At 48.4% G+C, this 22,799-nt stretch overlaps 1 protein-coding gene across 10 annotated transcripts in view; it reads right to left on the bottom strand.

Annotated features, from left to right (window-relative positions):
* Nucleotides 1-22,799, bottom strand: part of KALRN (kalirin RhoGEF kinase) — a 737,253-nt gene that overhangs the window by 104,891 nt on the left and 609,563 nt on the right. For 6 of the 10 annotated variants that reach the window (XM_062209024.1, XM_062209033.1, XM_062209042.1 and 3 more), the window contains exon 1: nucleotides 18,410-18,638. The exons of the other annotated variants lie outside the window; for them this stretch is intronic. In XM_062209024.1, the coding sequence (XP_062065008.1) occupies nucleotides 18,410-18,494 (85 nt within the window). In that variant the 5' untranslated portion in view covers nucleotides 18,495-18,638. Of the gene's footprint in view, nucleotides 1-18,409; nucleotides 18,639-22,799 lie in introns of those variants that run through there. 10 annotated transcript variants of the gene reach the window in all.

Genomic DNA, 22,799 nt, shown 5'->3' with positions numbered 1-22,799 from the left:
TAATGGACTTATTATCTGCAAACACATAAAATAATTGAACAACATCTAGTTCATATTCTATGTTAGGAAAAAGTCTGAAATATTTCTAGCCTAATAGAATGGAAATTGCACAATACTCCCTTTTATCTCATAGGATAATTTATTTTAAGGATCATAAAAATATTTATAGTGCTTTCAAGAGCTCATTGGCAACCTTCATCTCCCAAACCTATTTTCCACCATTAAGCACTTCAATTTTCAATTCTGCTGTCACAAGGCTGTGCAGAAACAACCATGGTGGTTTGGGAAGAGCTATAGAGTCCAATGGTGGCTCTGAGAATGGCTCCTAGCAAGGCTCAGAGGTTGTGGCCTCCACGCCCCCACTTTGGAGAATACAATTGCTCAAGTCACAGGCCAAATGTGAAAAATGGGAAAGCCATCCTGATCATCTATTCAGAGCATCTCCCTAACTGTTTTGGAAAAGGACTCTCTCGCTAGAATGCAAGTCTAAGTCACACGTGAGAGCTGATGCTCATTCCTTCATCCTAGTGATGACGGAGAGACATCTTCTCAAATAAGACCACCAGGCTCCGAGTGGCCACAGCTTTCCCCAGCTTGGTAGGATTCTACAGAGTGAGGGTGGATGTGGATAGAATCTGTAAGGCAAAAACACCTTCATTCCCTTCCCTTACCCCCATCAAGTTCAGAGTCATGAGGCAACTTTAAAGCAAAGGAGCCCAACAGACTAGCATGTGGGAACAGGGATTTCCTCTGAGCTGAGAAAGAACCCCAAAGAAGCATATACCTTTTGTTTTTAAGATTTATTTATTTGAAAGACAGAATGACAGAGAGAGAGAGAGAGAGAGAGAGAGAGAGAGAGAGAGGCAGAATCTTTCATTGCTGGTTCACTCCCCAGATGGCTGTGATATCTAGGGCTAGTCCAGGCTGGAGCCAGGAAATAGGAACTCCAACCTGGTCTCTCACATTGATGGCAGGGGCCCAGGCACTTGGGCCATCTTCTGCTGTTCCCCAGGCACATTAGCAGGAAACTGGACCAGAAGCAGAGCAGCCAGGACTGGAATTGGTGCTCCAATATGGGACGCTGGCATCGCAAGCAGTAACTGAGTCTAGTGCATGGCATTGGCCCAATGGTGACACCTTTTTAACACCTGTGCTAGCAGGAGTGGGAAAAGAGACACAGCATTTCAAAAACTGGCTGGGTCCGCCCCCAAAGATCAGACCTGGCTTGGCCTTAGGCCAGCTCCCCCTGAGGGAAATCAACTCCTGCATATTGGTCTGGCCCATTGGCACAGAAAGGGAGAGAAGGAAGGAGGGCTGAGCAACATCTCAAGGACAGCTATACCCTCAGTTCCCTGAGTCTGCAGTGGGCTCTAAGAGGTACAAACCCAACACTCTTACTACGATAAGTCTGAGAATCCTGATGAGTTTTGACACAAGGGAGCAGAGAAACTGTCAGTCATGGGTTGCCAAGGCTACCAGGAGGAGGCAGGTGGAACAGATAGGGATCTGGGAAGACTGTGATGACTTGGAAACAGCCTCCTCTGGAGAGTTAATACTATTTTAAGAGATAAACAAGTGTGACTCTGGTTAAAGATAATCACAGTCAGATGTTGGCAAAAGTAGACAAACATTTCTGGGCCTCTGCTATTTAGAGTACAAAAGTGTGTGCGTATGCCAGGCAATGCTTATATTAAGAGCTTTGGCAGCACTGGGTTTATATGTGCAAATAAAAAATAACACCCCAAAAAGAAAAGGCTGCTTCTGGAACTAAACCATCTCCTGGTTTCAGGGATACACAATATGAAACTAGACTAGATTCCACTGAAGTACTTTAAAAACAAAACAAACCCAAAACATGCAAAACACACACACACACACATGCTGGAAGACTGAAATTAAGTTGGAAAGCAGAGTAGGTGGGAGGAGAGAGTAGACTTTTTTTTTTTTGACAGGAAGAGTCAGACAGTGAGAGAGAGACAGAGACAGAGAGAAAGGTCTTCCTTTTCCGTTGGTTCACCCCCCAAGGGGCTGCTACGGCCGGTGTGCTGTGCCGATCTGAAGCCGGGAGCCAGGTGCCTCCTCCTGGTCTCCCATGCGGGTGCAGGGCCCAAGCACTTGGGCCATCCTCCACTGCCTTCCCGGGCCACAGCAGAGAGCTGGACTGGAAGAGGAGCAACCGGGACAGAATCCAGTGCCCCAACCGGGACCAGAACCCGGGGTGTCAGCACAGCAGGCGGAAGATTAGCCTAGTGAGCCGGCTGAGAGTAGACTATTGAGAAGAAATTAGAATTCAACTTATTTACACACTCCCTTGGGAAAATGATGTAATCTCTGTGTCTCAGTTTTCTCACCTGGGAGCTGTGTAGGTTCACTCCCTAAAGCCGAAGACCAGAAGAAAATGCAGCCACACACCATCAATTGCTATCTATCACTGTCATACTCACTCTGCTCCCACCCGGGCTCATGTCCATCCCTGTGCTACTTCCTTTGCCCAGCTTCTAAGATGGAGAATGTCCCCACTGACTCCTCAAATCCCAGCGTGGATCACTTCTTCACAAGGCCTCACCTGGACACGTCCTCGTCACCCCTCTATAACAGCTGGTCATTCTGTCCTCTGAGCACATCCAACAGGACAAGTATGGGGATTCTGGTGGTTCTTAAACTTACCATAGCTTCTCAGTAGACTGCATGTCCTAGGTCAACACTCACCAGCGAGGACCTCTGCTGGTGCTCATAAGACCACCCAGATGTCAGAGCCTTGTGAGCTTTAGTTCTGTCCCTGCTCAATCTATACCTACCCCCAGGGGTATAGATTTAAGATCTGTTACATAACTGAAATAGGAGGATACTTCAAAAAGTTCTTGGAAAATGTACCTAAAAGAGTTTATTTTGGTGACAAATATTTTTGAATCCACGCATAGCTTCTTCATAATACACATTTCTATGAACTTTTTGAAGACCCCACTGTGTACAGATTTTGAAAAATTTTTGCAGCAACAAAACCTTGTCTTTTAGTTCTACTTTGCACAAACTTTTTGAAGCAACCTCCTATTTCATTCCCAGGACCATGGGGATTTACTCAGGGCATCTGACTTGAGTCTGCATAGGCAGCCCAAAAGAAAAGTCAATGTAGAGGACTTCTGATTTCCTTGTTTGCACTGAACATGAAGGTCTGTAAGTGAAGTTCATTTTTACAAAAAGCACACATTCTAAATCTAACCAATGGGAGTGGCACTGTAGTGTAGCAGGTAAAGCTGCTGCCTGTAGTACCAGCATCCCATATGGCTGCTGGTTTGAGTCCCGGCTGTTCCACTTGCAATCCAGCTCTCTGCTATGGCCTGGGAAAGTGGTAGAAGATGGCCCAAGACCTTGGGCCCCTGCACCCGTGTGGGAGACGTGGAAGAAACTCCTGACTCCTGGCTTCAGATCAGCCCAGCTCTGGCCATTGTGGTCATTTGGGGAGTAAACCAGCAGGTGGAAGATTCTCTCTCTCTCTTGCTCTCTCGCTCTTGCTCTGCCTCTACTTCTCTGTAACTCTGCCTTTCAAAATAAATAAATCTTTAAAAAAAATCAAATTAATGGTGCATTTAACCAAATATCAAGTTGTCTTGTTTCTGTTTAAAAGTGGTAAATGTGATTACTGAATCCAAGAAGCTCTGATGGGGAGCTGGTGTTGTGGTACAGTGGGTTCAGCCACCCTTTGGGATGCCTGCATCCTACCATCAGAATGCTGGTTTGAATCCTGGCTGTTCTGCTTCCAATCCAGTTCCCTACTAATGCACCTGGAAAAGCAACAGATGATGTTTAAGCACTTGGGTTCCTGCTACCTACATGGGAGACTCGGATGGAATTCCTGGCTCCTAGCTTCAGTCTGGCCTAGCCACAACAGTTGTGGCCATTTGGGAGTAAACAAGCAGATGGAAAATCTCTCTCTTTCTCTTATTCTTACTCTGCCTTTCAAATAAAGACATAAATCTTTTTAAAAAGGAAGCTCCAGTGGGTTACTGATAACAGAACAGACATGTCCAAACCACAAATGGCAGATCAGATATTTACCAGAGTAAAGAAAATTACTGTAGTAATTAAAGGAGCCTACCCATGCCAGGTCGAGTCCTGGCTGCTCCACTTCTGATCCAGCTCCCTGTTAATGGCCTGGGAGAGCAGTGGGAGATGGCCCAGTGCTTCAGCCCCCTGCACTCCTGGTCCTGGCTCTTGGCTTCAGATCAGCACAGCTCTGGTCCTTGTGGCCATTTAGGGAGTGAATCAGTGGCTGGAAGATCTCTCTCTGTCTCTCCCTGTCTCTTTCTGTAACTCTGCCTCTCAAATAAATAAATCTTAAAAAAAGGAGCCCATCCAAGATGATTAACTTTGAACGTGAATACAGGATAATGGTGTATACTAAGTCAATAAATGAATATAAAGGCCCTTGGTCGTGACCTGCTCAAGAATCCAATACGCTACCCTCCAGGAATGGGAGGAGAACTTGGATCTCTAAATAAAAGCTGTCACCTGCATCACTGCACTATAATGTACCAGGGCAGCAACGTGTTTGGAACAGGGACACTCCCAGGTTTCAGAAACTGGGCAAAAGGCCAGTAGTTTGTGGCCCAGGTTACAAGTCTGTTTTCCTTGAAAGCCTTGAGAAATATTCACTTAGCTGCCTCCATCCCACTTAATGGTTCATCTATAAATGTTGTGCCATAAGTCAGAGAAATGTCTGATAATGGGTGGAAAGTTATTATTCCCAAGCTAGCATTTACTGAGTGCTTTTTCCATGCAGCGCAGCCAGGACACACACTTGAATCTTTACGACCACCTTATGGTATGGATACCTGAATCTGCCAAGTATGCAGGTGAGGAAATTCGCAGAACGATGTTAGCAGCTAGATTAATGCCACACCATTAGTAGGCTCCAGTGCAAGGATGGGGACTCCCAGACCATGCTCTGTAGACACCAGACCTGGAGAAAGAACTGCCTGAAATCAGCTCTAATTTACTTAAAAAAGGTGACATATGAGCACAAGGAAGTCCACTGGCCCATGTTCCCTTCTGAGCAGAGACCCTCTTGGTGACCTAACCTGGGCACTTTCAAGAAGCACTAGAGGCCTAGCTCCCAAGGCCATGTGGCCTGCTTTTCCTCTCCACTCAGGCATTTTGGAAACACACACACACACACACACTCATGGCAGCCTCTCCAAACCTGCCTCTTGATAATTCTGAAATGCTAGATCAACAGGGAAATGCAGATGGTCTCATCTGAGTCATGATTTGGTGCCACTCTCAAAATGTCATATATAACGATTTCACGGTATATGATGCTAATTATGACTACAAACACAAATTTGAGGTATAACTAAGTCATAATGAACTAAATTTTGCAAACTAAATCAGTTTTCATGCTTTGGAGTGACGCCGTTTTTAGTACTTGACTTGGCAAAGCTGTTCCACACACAGAACTTCAGACCCTGCCCTCATCCTTTCTGAAATGCATACCCATTGATGGAGAAAACGATACCAACGAAACAAAGATGCATGCCAGGCAACTGAACAAGAGCTGAAATCAATATAACACAATGTGCAGTCTGAAGCTCATCAACCTGGGGTCGGTGACTTTGGAACAGGAGACAAAGGTGAGCACACAATTGTGGCAGAATGCTTGGCACGAAGCCATGGAAACTACAACTCCAGGCGAGCTCTGTCACTGATACTTCACAGTGGGAGGAAGCTGAGCGGGTGGAGCGTTCTCCACAGCCTGGCCAGGATGAATGCCAGAAGTCCCTAGGGATGACTATTCTTCCCCTAGGGCACACTCAGTGTGCGCGCACATGCCCCTCTGAGAACAGCCCAGCTCTGGTTTTGCGCTTGCAGCCCTGGCTCACATATTCTGGTAGAGGGGTCACAGTTAAATTTAGAGCTGACCACTTCACTGGGAATGAGTGGGGACACAGGCTATGTGAGGAAATCCATGGCTGCTCTGGTAGTTGGCCATGGACGTCCTCACAGGAAGCATGGTGTGGGTGTGGTGATTGGGCTGGAAGTTAAATTTGGGAAGGGGGTGGGATTTCCAAAACAAAGCACAAAAAAGTGGGAATTTAAAAAATTAGAAAGGTTGGAGGAGCCCTTAAAAGTTTAAGGACCTCTTCTGCTTTCAAGCAGAACCAAGTAAACAAGATTATCTTTGTTTCTTAAATCCCTTTGCAGAATGGGAATTGGGAAAAATCCTAGAGGAGACTGAACACAGTGCTCCACATATTAACAGAAGCAGGTCTACCCCACTGCCTGGAGAGGGGCATCAGATCCAACTGACACCTGTCATCAGGTCGTAATTAGTGGTGTGTCGCTGCAGGGGGCAGCAGCTGTGGATGGCAATACCTGACAGGAACACGAGCCCAGGTGGAAAGGCCAAGGTGGACAGTGGTGATGGGAATCCAGCCCTTCTAATCTGGAGCCCAGGATCAAGATATCTAAAAAGCAGCTCATGTCACCAGATGATGACAGCTCCACAGGACGCCAGCTCATGAATCAGGAAGGAAGGGCCCCAGCAATCATCCCTTGTGGCCAGAGCCTCCTCTGATGCTTATAAACCAAGGAATGGCTGTGAGCTCTTGAAGCAAGCCAGCTTCAAGCTAGGTGAGCTCTACAAAGCTGCCGGACTTTTTGCTTCTCACTCTACTACCCTATGTCCTCCCACAATGTTTAGCAAGATCTTTTGGAAAGACTGTTTAATTTTGGTACAAACTGTACCCAAAACCACTTGGAGCCAGGAGAGTGATGGTATCAAGACTCCTGGTACTCATGGCTGTTCCTCAAACAGGATGCCCATTGCTCAAAGTAAATCCCATCTCCTCCCTAACCACCAGATATTCTCACAGCACCCTGTCCTTTAATGAGAGAGAGAGAGAGAGAGAGAGAGAGGGAGAGAGAGAGAGAGAGAGAGAGAGAGAGAGAAGCAGTCTATGGCCTCCTCTAAGCATAAATCCAGGATGACAGTGCCTTGTTCTGTTTGATTTCTGACTATCCCCCAGTCCTTGGAGGAGCCATGAATGACCAGGAGTCAGAAGGCTCTGGGAGGGCTTCATGGGACCTGAATTAGAATAGAGCACACTGACTATCCAAGCCTAGCTTCAGCTCAGCTTTGACCTTCTATCTGGCCTGGAGGGTCACAGGGAGCCCCTTAGGCTGTCTCAAGAAACTCTTTTAGCCTTATTTGGAGATTCCAGGCCAAAATCGGGAGGGTAGATCCCATCAGGACTGGCTGTATGGAGCTCTCAGCTCTATGTTCTGGAAATTAAGCTGTGGCTTCAGGTAGACTTGGGCTTACAGAGTGAGACAGGTCCTCCCAGAGTCCCTCTGAACATCTGTAAACACCAGATACAAGTGGCTACTGTGGGATAGATTTCTATGGGGTCAAATATGGAACAAGTGCCTAAGAAATAATTCTAGGAACCCGGGAGTGATTTCCAATACACTGGGATCCTTGGCCCTCTAGATCCTTACCAAAGAGCTGTGTCTCCCTTAGCAGATCCAATCCTTTCACTCTCCCCATCCTTTCCAAACAAAAGAGCAGGACCATTCTGTATTTCACTATCTTCTCTACAAAAATATAAGCGATTTACTACATACAGGTAGCATGATACCATTTCACTACCATTCAAACTAGAAACAAATAGGTGGAACTAGTTTTAATATATTGCATTGAACCATATTAACATTTCAGTATATAATCAATATAAAAATTGATGTTTTACAATTTTTTGATAGCACATCTTTGAAATCTGGAGCATACTTTACACTACAGCACATCCAGTTTGGACTAGCCTCAATGCAAGTCCTCAATAACCCATGTGGCGACTGGCTATAGGACTGGATGGTGTGGCTCTAGAAGGCAGGTTTACCCTTTAAGAACCCTGTCTGCCATTTAGTGTGTAAGGAGAACCCTACATCCCTTGAGAAATCTTATGATGACCCCATCCAACTCTGCTCCCAACATGTAACTGCTATAGCCAGCAATCAGGTAAGGTCCTCGAGCAGTGGTGCTCTTAATGTTTTTAGCAACTGCTCTACTTCTTTTTTGTTTATTTATTATTATCATTTCACACGTATGGAGCAGCTCCCAAGTTGAGCTTCAAGATCCCTGGAGGCAGGGAAGCATCTATAATGTTCTATGGCCACTGGCCCAACACCTGCGAGACAGTACTCAAATATTTGGACATTGTTCAGTTTCTCATATGATTAAGAAACTAACGAAACCATTTGAATGGGACAGTTGGCACAGGTCCACAAAGACTTATAGATCCTCATAGTGATGATAATAATCCATTCCTCCCCTAGCACTTACCATATTCCAGGTCTAAGAGATTTACATATGTGAACACAGCTAACCAAAAACCCCACAAATAGACCCCATGCCATCTCTATTTGCCGGATGAGAAAACTCAGGCAAAGAGCTTCTGTAACCTGCACAAGGTCACAACAGGTAAGCAGCAAAACTGGGATTCAAATTCATTTTGGCTCCTGAGTCTAAGCTCTTCATTTTCATGACATATTGCTCTAAATCCAGAACAACCATAGATATATTCTTTACATCATGTACATCAGTACATAGCTTAGCATAGTGTCAACCAGCTTATTTCCTTTTATAAAAAGAATTAAGTTAACCTAGGCAATGTAAGCAGAGGCAAACAGCAGGAGAGACTGGAAATTCCTAGCCACAGAAAATGTCTCTCATAAAACTTCCTAAAACAAAACAGCACACTCCTCCTTCCAAAGGACTCAGACCAGGAATGACCAGAAACTTGAAACCCTAAATGCCTTTTGATTCAGGAACTCCTTTTCTAGGAACTTATCTTCAATAACTAATTACAGATATGTGTCAAGATTACCATGAGAATGGTCATTACAATATTGGTTATAATGGCAAAAATTAGAAACCTGAAAACAGGAGGACTGTTTAAATAAAAACAAGTCATACCTAAACATGGTAAAATGTGCATCTAGTTGTATGCTGATAAACTCTCTCTCCGAACAAAACAAAAACCTCTGCATCGAGGTATCTGGCAACTTCTCTAGTATAAATATCACCACCAAGGCAGATCTCAAGCTAGCAAAGGTTTAATAATCTGCTCTAAAAATCCTGAACACTTAGCAAACCCCTTCCTGGCCTGACCTGGCTCCACAATATTCCACCAAATGCATCGTAAGAGCATTGTAGAAGTGATTCAATATGTTCAGTGAAAAAAGTTTATGATACTCGTATATCATATTTCTGAGAAAAAAAAAACACACACACACACAAGATGGAAAGGAAAAAAATCAAAGTGTTAATTCTAGTTGTCTCTAGGTGGTGGAATGGTGCCTTTATTTATCTGTATATTCAAGTTTTTTCTACTCACATGATTTTTCTAGACAGAAAAAATTAATCAAGGCTCTGTTTCCTGGTTACAATAACTTAAAAATGAAATCCCTCTCAAAGTATGTCTTAGAAAAGGAGAAAAACAGAGAAAAACTCTGAACCTGCTCACTGAGATCGGCTGCACGCGGAAGGCTGTGGATTGAGAAGAGTCCTCACACCACATGTGCAAGAGAGGCAAGCCTCCAGCTCCAGCCCCAGTGCCCACCGCTCTTCTAAGGAAGAAAGGGGCAAGTGGGAAATCAGACACCCTAAGATAGGACAGGCGGGCAGTGGGAGCAGAGGTGTGCAAACACCCAGACAAGAATTGGCCTGTCTGTACCGTCTGACCCTGGGCAGATCTATTTCCTAACCCCAGACTCCTCCTCTTACCCTCCCACCAACCTTTAACCGCTAAGTGAAACCAATACTAACAGTTGTCAAGTTCAAGTCTGGTCTGTGAGGAAACACTTTACAGACATGAGAAACATCCTGGAAATGTATCTACATGGAAGGATGCTCAGAAGATTAATAAGAGCATGGTAGAAAGCAGCATATAAAGTACCAACCCATTTATATACAACAGAACAGGAGCCGGTGAGTGGTTCAGGAGTGGTTGTCTCTGAGTGGTTAGGATTATGCTATTTCAGTCTTTCTGTTTGCCTAACTTTGGATTTGTTCTGTGAGGAGTTTTAAGAGTAATGAGGAAAACAAAGTGAAAGCAACATAATCTCCAGTGAGCAGAAAAGATGCAGCAGCCTCCAGGCAGACAATTCCCGACTCCTACTCCCAGCCCCAGCCTGGGGAAAGTGGGTGGCAGAGGGGCCTCTGCAGCTTTTCAAAGTAAGGGTTCCCCAGAGGGGCAGGCAACCCTCCCTTTCAGAATGCTTCTGCTGGAGCTGGGGAAGGAAAGGTAGAGAAAGCAGAGAAAAGAACAAATGAAGAAGAAATTGGAAAGCCTGCAGAGAAATCTCCCCTTTGCCTCCCAGCCGGTGGCACCACCTCTGTGGGCTCACACCTGAGCATGCCCCAGAACCAGCCCCAGAACCAGCGGGAGGGCCAGACCCTCATACCCCGGAAAGCTCTGGTCCACGGGGCCTATGAATCTGCATTTCTGCCATGTTCCTGGATGAGTACACCATGGCAACTTATGCTCTAAGTCATTTGGTCAGTGAGGAAAGAGAGAAGACAAGAGCAACACACAGGTGTGAGCTTGGAGCACATGTGGAGTCCTTGTGATTCTTTTTGGCTGCAAGCCTCGGTCTGCCTTTGTGTGGGGGGGAAAACACCCCTTTCTAGATGGGAGCAATATTTAGATTCCCAGGGAGGGAGAGGAGAAGCTGAGGATGATCTGCGGGCCTATCACGCATCAGCTGGCATTAGAAAAGAACACATGTGCATGGCTACCCAGCTCAGGGAGCAGCAGTTGCCTGGGCTGTGGCTACCCAGCAGCACGTGGGCTCTCCCTTCCTTTCTGTGGGAAAGCCAGAAGAATGTGGAGCAACCAGCTCCATAACTCTGATCTTTGCTCTTTTACTTGGCACAAGCCACCTGGCAGCCTCTCAGCTGCCTCGCAGGTGTAGCCAGCATTCCCCTCCTTCCAGGAAGTATAATATATAATATAGAAGGTTCTGCTGACCTCAACAGGTGAGAAGACGGCCTCCATTAGTCACGGACTAGACCAGGTAGGGAGCCAAGCCATCTGTGCCCCTCGTCTGCATGGGATACTGAAGATACAGGGCCAATCTCAGCCAAATGTCCGGATCCTCGGGGTTGGGATAACGGCCTGTGGGCGGTGGGTGGTGACTTTTGTGTAAGCAAAGGCAGCCTGATGAAGAACCAGCCAAGCCTGACACGTCAAGGATGTGCAGTAAGTGTTGGCTGCACCGTGACAGAAGATCGTTTCTAATCAGACTGCTAGGCGAAGTCAAGGTGCAGGCTACGTGAGGGATTTGCCCTTTCTGTTTCTACCACGTGGGCTCTCGGGACTGGAACTTCAAGCTGATTCTCCCGACTCCCCAAGAGAAGGATCATCTGGGGGTGCTTAGGTGTCCTGCCATATCATTTACTGAAGCTTCTTTTCTGTGGTACACAGTGATGAGACCATTAGAAGTGGTACATGTTTTTACTGGATTAATGAAATTTTAAAAAGGAGAGGACAATTTGATTGGTTGTATGTTTTTACTTTGTTTCACCTAAATGTCCTGGGTTTCCTTATAAGTAGAAAGAAAATAAAAGGAAACATGGCAAATGTATTGAGTGAGAGGCTGGCACAGTGGTGTAGCAGATAAAGCTGCTGCCTGCAGGGATAGCATCCAATATGGGCACTGGTTCAAGACCCGGCTGTTCCACTTCCAATCCAGCTCTTTGCTATGGCCTAGGAAAGCAGTGAAGGATGGCCCAGTCTTTGGGCCCCTGAACCCAAGTGGAAGACCCAGAAGAAGCTCTGGCTCCTGGCATCGGATTGGCTCAGTTCTGGCCATTGCTGCCATTTGGAGAGTGAACCAGCAGACAGAAAATCCCTCTGCCTCTGCCTTTCTGTAACTGTCTTTTAAAATAAATAAATAAATATTAAAACAAAAAGAAAGGAGAGGTCAAGCTTTCTTTCCCCACAGCAACAACTCCAGAGCACTGAGCCACAGTGACAATGGGTTGGGCCAAGACCATTAAAATGCTGAGGAATTTAAGATTACAGCAGTACCACCTAGTGGATCCAGGGAATCCTCTGGGGAAGGGAGTCTGTGTCTTCAGTGTTATAAATACTATTATCATTAATGGCAGCCCTTTCTATGCTTGGGGCCATGCTGAGCGCTGTACACTATCTTAACCACTCCTCCCAGCCACCCAGTGGAGTAAGCATCATTTTGATGCCCAGCCACTCTCCCAGGTACTCAGCACAGGGCAAGCCACTGGCACCTGAACATCACCAAGTGAATTAAAACATCACGTTACGTAAAAACGAGAGGTGTGCAAAGATGGAACGATAGGAATGCATTTCACTGATTTATTTCTACCTGAAACAGTACAGGAACAAGAGAGAAAGGGGGAAAGGGACCTTCTGAATTAAACTGAACCAGAAGGGGCTGGCATTGTGGTGCAGCAGGTAAAGCTGCAGCCTGTGATGCCGGCATCCCACATGGGTGCTGGTTTGTGTCCAGGCTGCTCCACTTCCGATCCAGCTCCCTGCTAAGGGCCTGGGAAAAGCAACAGAAGGTGGCCCAAGTGTTTAGGCCCATGAACCCATGTAGGAGACTAGATGAAGCTTGGGACTTTGGCCTGGGCCAGCCCAGTTTGCAGCAAACTAGGGATTGAACCAGAGGATGGAAGAGCTCTCCTCTCTATATCTCTCCCTCTTTCTCTATAACTGACTTTCAAATAAAAAATAAATAAATCTTTTTAAAAAATAACTGAAACAGGAGGAAAAACACACAGAGCTATTAACAAGAATGCACATGTGGGGGGGTTCCTGCATGTGCCGCCTCCTGTGGTCTTGGGACAGAAGAGACCCACAAAGCAGACCAGGCAGGCCCAGTTCCAACACAGCTCTAGGCGGTGCAGGCACCCCAAGAACACCAGATCACTGCCCTGTCAACACCCACGCTGCAGCGTGGACATGAGGTCGGCCCTTCTCTGTCGGGTCAGCCCCGCCTCTGAAGCCACCTGTGTGGGAACAATGGGGTGCAGCAAGGGAAGAGCCCTGGCAGAGGGCCAGTTCCAATCCTGCCACCGAGCGGCTCCCTCCCGTCGGGAAGGAGGTGATGTGATGAGATGGTCCCTGAGGCTCCTTCTGGCCCCAGCTTTCCAGGATGCAGGCCCTTCTGCTTGAGAAGCTCACTCAGGCTTCAGACCCATGGCTTCTTCAGAGCCCTCCTGCAGGGAAAGCCTAGAGTTTGTGTCAAGAACAGGCAGGCTGTGTGCCCCTTCACTCACTAAGGGGGAGCAGCACTTCTAACAAATGGGGCACGCTTTTAGGGCAGCAGCGATCAGTATCCAGGTTCTCAAAAGGATCACAACACACCAGAACACTAACAACACTGCTCTAGCATGGCACGCCCATGGCATCCCTGGCCTGGGTCAGGAGTAAAATGCCCAATGGTCACGTGTGGTTTTTTTTGTTGTTGTTATTGTTGTCTTTTTAAGTTATCTCGCATTGAAAAAAAAAAAAAAACCAGAGTCTGAATTTTTATGTTATTATTGCAAAGGTAGGACTTGAAAGTACATAGCCATAGACCTATCGGGGCAACACGTGTACAAGCTTGTCAGTGATCCAAGGACACAGCTTCCCATGTCTGCCTCACCCCACACAAATCATACAGCCCTGTGTCTACCGGGCAGTCAGTGCTGCTATCTGGGTAATGAATTATCATGTTACTACTTTCTATGTCGGAGAATCAGATATGGGAAAGGAGCACAGGATGTGAGCTGGGGACAGTGTGTGGGTGAGGCACACCTGCCCAGATCAGGTTATATCCTCAGGGGCCAAAGAAAACCAGCAGTGACAATGGCAAAACACATATGTGCTAAATGGTCAATTACGCTATCTCCATGGTAAAGCCACTTTCTGGAAGATGAAGAAATAAAAGCATCGAGGTCTCAAGGATTTTGTCCCTTGGGTGGTGACTTAAAGTCAGCAATAAAGAATGTCACAGGGGTGCCTTTTGGAGGTTACCTGCACTTTCTGAAAGAATGTGGTATCATGGCTTCACACATTAAATTCCATTTATAACATGAGCAGTATTAATTTTTTTTGAAAGGCAGAGTTAGACAGTGAGAGAGAGAGAGAGACAGAGAGAGAAAGGTCTTCCTTTTTCCGTTGGTTCATCCCCCAAGTGTCCGCTGATCCGAAGCCAGGAGCCAGGTGCTTCCTCCTGGTCTCCCATTCGGGTGCAGGGCCCAAGTACTTGGGCCATCCTCCACTGCCTTCCCGGGCCACAGCAGAGAGCTGGACTGGGAGAGGAGCAACCGGGACAGAATCCGGCGCCCCGACAGGGACTAGAACCCGGGGTGCCAGCGCCACAGGTGGAGGATTATCCTAGTGAGCCGCGGTGCCGGCCCAGCAGTATTAATTTAAGGTCAAGGAAGAAACATTCACATCTAATTATAATGTTACTAGTGAAGGGTTCTGGGAAAAGATAGGAGAAGAAGAGAGAATTATACATGAGGATGGCTTTTGATACCCTTTGAACACCCACAACCCTTACCCACACCACCATGGCACAGAGTCAGGCAGGAACCTAACTACCAATGCTGTGAAAGGACCTGGGAGGGGCCAGCGCAAATAAGGCCGCCACCTGCAGTGCCGGCATCCCTTGTGGGCACTGGTTCCAGTCCCAGCTGCTCCACTTCCAATCCAGCTCTTGCTATGGCCTGGGAAAGCAGTGCAGGATGGCGCAAGTCCTTCGGCCCCTGAGGAAGCTCCTGGCTCCTAGCTTTGGACCGGCACAGCTCCGGCCATTGTGGCCATCTGGGGAGTAAACCAGCGGATGGAAGGTCTCTCTCTCTCTCTCTTTGCCTCTGCCTCTCTGTAACTCTGTCTTTCAAATAAATAAATAAATAAATATTTAATTAAAAAAAGGACCCTGGGAACACCTCTTCCCAGTGAACCTTCCAGCTTGGGTAAGTCACCAACCCCTACTCTTCCCCTCTGGGATGCTCACTCTGCTGAACCGTCTCAGTCTCAAAGGAAAGACACACTGGCACAGGGGCTGCCGTGCAGGACACTGACACAGCAGTAAATAAGTATACATAAAATCCATGCGACAGAGGAGCACAGTAAGGAGAAAAAGCACTCAAGATGGCACGTTGTCTACATATCCAGTGATAATTACAAGGTGACTACAAAATTAAAGACTCTAAAATCGCCTTGCCCTTAAAAGGTCAGAAAAATCTGTAGGTTCCTTGATATAAGAAGTCACAAATGCCAGGGCAACACATAACTTAGCAACTTCCAAGGTAATGTGAAATCCTTGTTGTCACTGTGAAACAAGTTTTTTTTTTTTTTCCCTAAATTATTTAATTACAAGGAGAGAGAAAGAGAGAGAGAGCTCCTATCCGCTGGTTCACTCCCCAAATGGCTACAACACCTAGGGCTGAAGCAGAAGGTTAGAGACTTAGAAACTTAATCTAGGTCTCCCACATGGGTGGCAGGGACCCAAGTACTTAAGCCATCACCTTCTGCCTCCCAGGGTGCACATCAGCAGGAAGCTGGAATTGGAGTGGAGCCAGGTGTGGAACCCAGGAACTGCTCCACGGGAGGTATCTGAACCTCAAGGCCCAACAAATTGTTCTTTAAAAGTTTTAACTACTGAAGAAGTCTCTAGAACTAACCTACTTGTTCAGGTCAGAGGACAGTCTAACTGGTCAAGGCAATCCCAAAACTCCTCACAGGGTGATGTCCATGATTTATCACCCTGCACAGGCATGCAAGCCTCACCCTGGGTCGCTTTTCACTTTCAGAAAAGGCAGTTATAAATGTACTGGCCGCCATTCTTCCTTCTCACCTCATCTCTCTTTTTTCCTTCCTATTCTTAACTTTCAGTTTTCTACTCCACAACACCAAGTTTAAAGCAGGAAAGAACATCTTTCATCAGATGGGTCACTCCACCCATGGTCCACAGAATCTAAAACTAGAAGGGAAAAACATGAAACACTTTCCTCACTTTTCCAAATCAAAGCCCAAGCTCAACTAATTCATCCGTATTTTTCTCAAATGCAACATTTAAGACTTTGCAGGTACCGTCACTAACTCCTTTACCCTTATCCCAGTGACAACAATTACAACCACCTGAGAATTCAGCGGAGAAATTCCAGGATGGCTAAGTAAGCTTTGAGTCAAAATAACCACAACATTCGACTTCCTATTGGTCCTTTTACTGGTGTTCTTTTTCTCAGACTTTAAAAGGCGGTATCCTTGAAATCCTTTATGAGTCCAGGCCCCTGGACGAGGGAATCACCACAGTGGGTTCAGCCCCTGGAGCTTCAGAGTGGAGCTACTCAGGCAGCGGGGAGAGCTAAGTTCTCTTCCGGCAGCCCTTCAGCTGTAGTGAGTCCATGAGACCAGAGAAACTGGTTTCCCTGGAAGGGAGGCAGCGGTTCCCTGCTGTGCACGGCCTCCTAGCCTCACCCCGCCCTTCTCAGGGTTGCTGTTGGGCAAACCTCTCCCAGTTGAGTCCTGGGGCTCCCGGCAAGCACTCAGGTTCAACCCAGGCCTTAGCTTTTCACTCAGTTTCTGAATGGATGCTTGCAGGACAAGTGGAGACTCCCATCTCTCTTTTTGGAGCTAGGCTGGGGGGTGGCAGAGGGTAGGGTCCCAAGGTGATGGCTCAGCGTCTCAGTCTCCATCAGTGTGCCCAGCCCCCACCCTGTTCCTCAGACTTGAGACCGTTTTCCATCTGCAGGCGTTTCAGATCCAGGAAAGAGGAAGGAGGAGAATGAGAGACGGCAGAGAGGCACCCACCCCTCCTCCCCACTGCCTATCCCTTTAACGCTGCTTTGGTGGCTGGGACATTTTGCCTCTCTCAGGCATCAGCAGAGGGCTCCTAGTCTTCCAGTCCCCAGGCGGGAGGCGCCAGTTCCCTCCCCTGCACCACAGCGGGTGGGACAGCCAAGGCAATTCACAAACAAAGCTGGGAAAGACCCCTGGGAAAATCACCCAGTAGGGAAGCAAGGCTACTGCACATCTGGACTCAAGGAGGCAGCTGCAGGGGCTTCGGATAAACACCGCCCAGTCCCCCACATTCCACCCCGACCGGAAACGGACTCCCAAGAAATCCTGCTGGAAACCCTGCACGGAGAAAGCTGCAAACCCACCCACTCAGATTCCCGAAGGCCATTTCCGGCTTCCTCCCCTCTTCAATGCCCCCTTCCTTCAGTTCCCAGCCTTGCTTCTGAATCTTGGGAACCAGGCTTGGAGGGTCCCGGGTGCCCTCAGAGTCTGCCTTTCAGCGCTGGACACCAGTATGTCCAGGCTGTCCTAATTAACGCAGGGACCGAGGCTCTAATGCTGGGATTAGGAACCTTAATGACCTGCATTAAGGTCCTGCAGATTTAATTAGTTTTCCTAGCAGTAGAGAGCATTTGTCTGGGCTGTGTTGTGTGGATGTCACAGAGGATGGTGAAGGGTCGCTTGGATGAAGTTTATTCACCTGTACTCAAAGGTTTATGGGGATTTTGGGAGGAGGAGGACCCCCCCCCCCGCACTGTAAATGGGGGGTGAAGGTTAGACTCAATAGGTGGGATTTACAAAAGAGCAAATGTCACAGAGAGGGCTCTGTCCTCACTTCCAGCCACACCCGGCTTTCCTCCCCCTACTCTCCCAGCTGCAGTGTTGGGGTGAGGTGAGCGGTGCTAGGGACGGCTAGGAAGGTCGCGATTTCTTTCTCAGGAGAGGCCACACAGTTGTGATCTTTCTCACCCTCCTGTTTTGTAGGCTGCTCGGGGAGAAATCGGTTACTTCCTGCATGTCTCAACAACATTAAAATTAGCAGAATAATTAAATACAGTCCTAATTGGGTACAAGGAGAGTTCTTGGTTAATTAACGAGCTCCAGTTCAGAGCTGTAAATCCACACTGGCCTGAGAAAGCCCAGGCAGAGATCCGAGCGCTCCTGTCCCATAAGAAAATTGTCCCTTGGCAAAAATAGTTCCTGGCGTAAAGGCAAGTGTCAAACACATTCCTACAGGCACGAGTCATACGTTAATCCCGCGGCTGAGATCCCGATGTCAATGAGCAGCGAAGGGACACCCGCAGCTCTGGTCCCCCTCCCCACCCCCCAGCAGGCCGGCACCCGGGCATCCGAAGTCGCTGGCAAGTAACTGAGTTCCCAACTGCAGCTCTGCATCCAAGCCCTCGTCTCCCGGAGACAGAGCGCCAAGCAAGCTCGCGCTGCCCGGAAGACTGGGGGAAGCCCGCCGTTCCCCCCGCCAGTCCCGCGCCCCAGTCGCCCCCAGCCCACCCTCTCTCCCCTGCGTGCAGCCCCACCGGTACCGCGGGGAGGAGACAGCCACGCCGACAGCCCCTCACCTCTGCACGGGAAGCAGCAGCAGCACTTAGCCAAGAACCAGCCCAAAGAGGGACCGCGGCTGTAAGGCCGGTCGCCGCTCTTCATGCTGCCGCGTGGCCCCAGCGCTCCCGCATGGCACGGGGCGCTAGCCGGGAACAAGGGCGCAGCGGAGAAAACTTCAGCGTTCGGCCGCAGCCGCCGGGGAGCCAGCTGCCGCCCGCGCTCCCGGCTGTCCTGTGCCGGCTGGGTAGCCGCGGCTCCGACTTACTGGGCGCCGGAGCCACCTTGCGGAGGCGGGCAGGGCGGCCGGGGGCGGAGCTCCGAGTCCAGCTGTGGGCTGCAGCCCCGGGCCCGAGCGACAGCTACGGTCGTGCGCATCCGGCTACGGATGCGGGGAGCCTGGTGGTCGCAAAGCCGCGGGCACACGGTAACTGCTGCTGCCGTATGCCGCTGGCTCCTCGCAAAGGCCATCACAGTCGGGTTGGGTTGAAAATGCACGACTAAGCGAGACGGGTGGGAGAGGAGCGGACTGGGACTCGGTAAAGTAAGGGCTTTTCTCTCCAGCAGGGGCTCAGCCCTCGTACAGAGGCAGCGCCGCGCCGCGCCGCGCCCCGCCCCTCAGGCTTACTAAAAACGAGGATAGCGCCTCACAGAAATGGGCGAATAGCAGCTCTCCAACTCCACTGAAGTCGTGCAAAAGCACCGTGGGCTTGGCACCATAAAACCAAAACTCAAAGCTCAATTTTGCTGCCTTTGAGCTGTTTGACCTCAGGCAAGTCACTTCACCTTTGATCTTAAGTTTCCTCATTAAGAAGAAAAAAGAACTCCTCCGCACAGGAGTACAGGATTGCAAACAGAACTTTAGAAGACATGTCATGGACATACCTGCGGCAGAAGTCACGTTTAACAGTTCCGGGTGAAACTTCCCGGGCCTGACCTCCGGTAGAAGAATTCCACTGCCATCCTCTCCCAGATACACCCAGTGGATCTACCCTCCCTCCACTCGCATCCCTACCCTTTCTTCTTTAAGTCTTCCCCATGTTTCACCGCCACGATTCCTTTCCACAACCCTCCCGCCGCCCACCCTGAAGTCCACCTGGACCACTAGACAGTCCCAGGAGCCACTGCGTGTCTCACCCACAGGCGTCCCTCCCGCTTCTTTGTGTCCAGCTTGAGGGGAGAGGGCCTGCTGGAAACACAGCTCTCATAGCCATCAGGAAGTTTGGGAGAAACAGGAGGTGGGTCACTCAGGTAACCCATTGCCGCCAGGGGTCAGGGCTTTCAGGAGCCACCAGGTGTGGGGGGCTTCCTTTCACTGTCTGAGCCCTGCCTGGGTGTGTGCCCGAGGCATCTGCCGCGCAGTGCACATGCAGGAGCTGCTGGGTCAGTGACAGTAGCACAATGTCCTGAGTCACAATAGCGAACGTTCACAGAAGACTTCAGGGTGCCGAGCAGGGAGCAGGTGCCTCTACAGACAGCTCACTCCTCACAAAAAAACGCTGACTAAACAAGGCTCCCTGCTACATTTGAGGAAACCGAGTGAACGAAGTACAATGGGATCTTAATGGTTTGACTTTAAAGAAAAACACTAAAAAGCTACCCCCCAAAGGAATGGTGGGACCTCAAGTGAAAGGAAACCTTCCCTCTGCCACTGCCAAGTCCCTGATGGCCTCCGTGGTGAGAAGCGCCCGAGACTCTCCTGCTGAGCGGGAACTGTGTCCGTGGTGCTCTTTCTGCCACATCCAGAAATGGAGACGTCCAAGTTCAGCCTGCTCCCGTGGCCCACACCCGAGACCCCTGATTCACGGACCATCCTGCTGGTCAGTCTCATCTTGCTGCCTGGCACTACCCAGGGTTCTTAATTCTCTGCGATAATCCTGGGGTCCAGGTTCCAGTTCTGTCTCCCAGCAACACTCCTGTTTAACTTTATCACCGAGGACAACACTCATCTCGTTTTTCTTATGAGCCCAGATTAAAAAAATGTCCTGTTTGCCTCAACCCTTCTGGAAGTTCACTGTATTTTCTCATGCTCCACAGTTTGGGTACTGTGGTTCAAGCATCAGCATTTGCTCTGCCTACCCTATTCGCCTCTTGTGGGCCTTTTTGAGCATCCTGATAGTGGTTCAAGCTGCTTCAGAATTCCTTGGTGAGTAATCAGGTCCTTTTTTTTTTAAACTTAAATCTTCCTTCTGGGTCTTTGTGTTCGGGTGACACTGGATCACTTTTCTGTCACAGTTCTTTGCAAGGGGTGGATGTCATCATCGTGCAGGAGCTGGCTTCCGTTAAATGCTGGAGGAATACTCAGCCATTACTTCAGAGATCAGAGAACCTGCAGACCCTCAAGTAGGCCTGGATATACAGAAGGGACCCATCAGGTGTGTTCCCACCAGTCCTTCTAATCTAGAAATCCTACTCTCAACTTGAAGGCAGAAAACCAATAGGAAGATCTCTGCACCCTAAGCCGACAGGGTCAGCACATTTTTGGTTATGTTAGAGACTAGCTCTGGGGTTAGACACTGATAAGCCAAGTGTCCCACTACCATCCTCACGTGCTTTCCAGAACGAGACTAGCCAATGTCTACAATCTGACAAGGACGTCTGAATACCATTAGGATGTTAACTGATTCCAGATTTATTCATCAATTTAGCAAATACTTACTTTAAGTGCCTACTATGTGCAGGCTGTGTTCTAGGCACTGGGTCTACATTAGTGAACAAAACCAATTCTAGTCCTTATGGAACTAGCACTAGGATAGTGTCATCAAGGATATGAAAGAAAAGTGAATTGATGTCAGATAAATGATCAGGTTTATTGGGGCAGGTGTTGTGGTGCAGTGGGTTAGGCTGCCGCTTGGGATGCCTGCATCCTGTATTGGAGTGCCTGGACTTGTCTCATTTCCACTTCTGATCCAGTTTCCTGCTTATGCAACCTGGAAGGCAGAGGGTGATGGCTCAAGTTCTTGGGCCCCTACCACTCACATGGGAGAGCAGGATAGAATTCTGGGCTTCTGGCTTCAGCCTGTCCCACCCCTGGCTACTGTGGACATTTGGAGAGTGAACAAGCAGATGGAATCTCTCTCTCTCTCTCTCACTTTTTTCTTTTGTTTTTAAGATTTATCTATTTGTTTGAAAGGCAGAGGTACAGAGAGGCAGAGAGAGAGAGAGAGAGGCCTTCCATCTGCTGATTCACTTCCCAGATGGCTGCAATGGCCAGAGCTGCTCTGATCCGAAGCCAGATGCCAGGAGCTTCCTCTGGATCTCCCACGCAGGTGCAAGGACCCAAGGACTTGGGCCATCTTCTACTGCTTTCCCAGGCCATAGCAGAGAGCTGGATCAGAAGTGGAGCAGCCAGGTCCCGAACCAGTACCTGTGTATGGGATGCCCGAACTGCAGGTGGTGGGACCCCCTCCTTTATTCTTTCTCTTTCAAGTCATTGAAAATAAACATCCTAGTTGATAAAATTAAGAAAACAGGCACCTAGATCTTCTAGCCTGTATCCAGATGTTTTAAGTTCATGTTTTGAAGAAAATTTAGGAGAGGTGATGAAGGACAATTGTTTTTTAAACATTGGTACTAAAGGAAAGCTTTTTAAAATTCTAGGCATATTTTTCAGATTCCTCAGTGATTCCAGAGTGGAACCAAGTTTGAGAACTAGTGCAGCTGGGCATCAGTGGTTTTAAATTTTTATTTATTTGTGTGTGTGTATGTGTGTGTGTGAGAGAGAGAGAGAGAAAGAGAGAGAGAAAGAGAGAGAGAGCGAGCATACTTTCATTGTCTGACTCAGTCCCCAAATGCCCACAATGGATGGGGCTAGGGGAGACCAAAGTGGGGGACTCAATCCAGGTTTCCCATGTGGGTGGCAGGGGCCTAACTGCCACCCATCACCTGCTGCCTCTCAGGAAATGCACCTGTCGGAAGCTGGAATTAAGAACAGTTCAGGACACAAATTCAGGCACTCCAGAATGAGATGTGGGTCTTTCCAATGGTGTCCTAACTTGTTGGACAAATGCCCACCCTGGCATCAGTATAGTTTGAAAAGTTTCCTGGGTGTCCGTATTATGCAGCATTGTTTGAGAATCACTGGTGTGGCATGGTGGTGGTGGTGGGGTGTTAAAACTCAGATTATTTGGCTCTGATTTAGTAAGTTTGGGGTGGGACCTGAGACTTCGCATGGCTGCAAGTTCCCTGGTGATGCTGTTGTGTGATACAGGGACCACACTTTGAGAACTACTCATGGAGTCATCTTCCCTGCTTATTCGCCATCCATGCTTTCTCTGTTTTGTAATCCCACCCTTACTCTTCGGTGAGTATCCAGCCTCCTCGATTTTCAGACCATGATTTGGGGTGTGGTTGACATCTTTCCCTGTCCACCCTCTGCTTCAATGATGAGCCCGTGACCTGGGCTTGGCC

Source organism: Lepus europaeus, chromosome 2 (assembly GCF_033115175.1).
Source record: "Lepus europaeus isolate LE1 chromosome 2, mLepTim1.pri, whole genome shotgun sequence".
Taxonomy (NCBI): Eukaryota; Metazoa; Chordata; class Mammalia; order Lagomorpha; family Leporidae; genus Lepus; species Lepus europaeus.
Note: the sequence above shows the minus strand (reverse complement) of the source record. Positions and strands in the feature narration are given on the sequence as shown.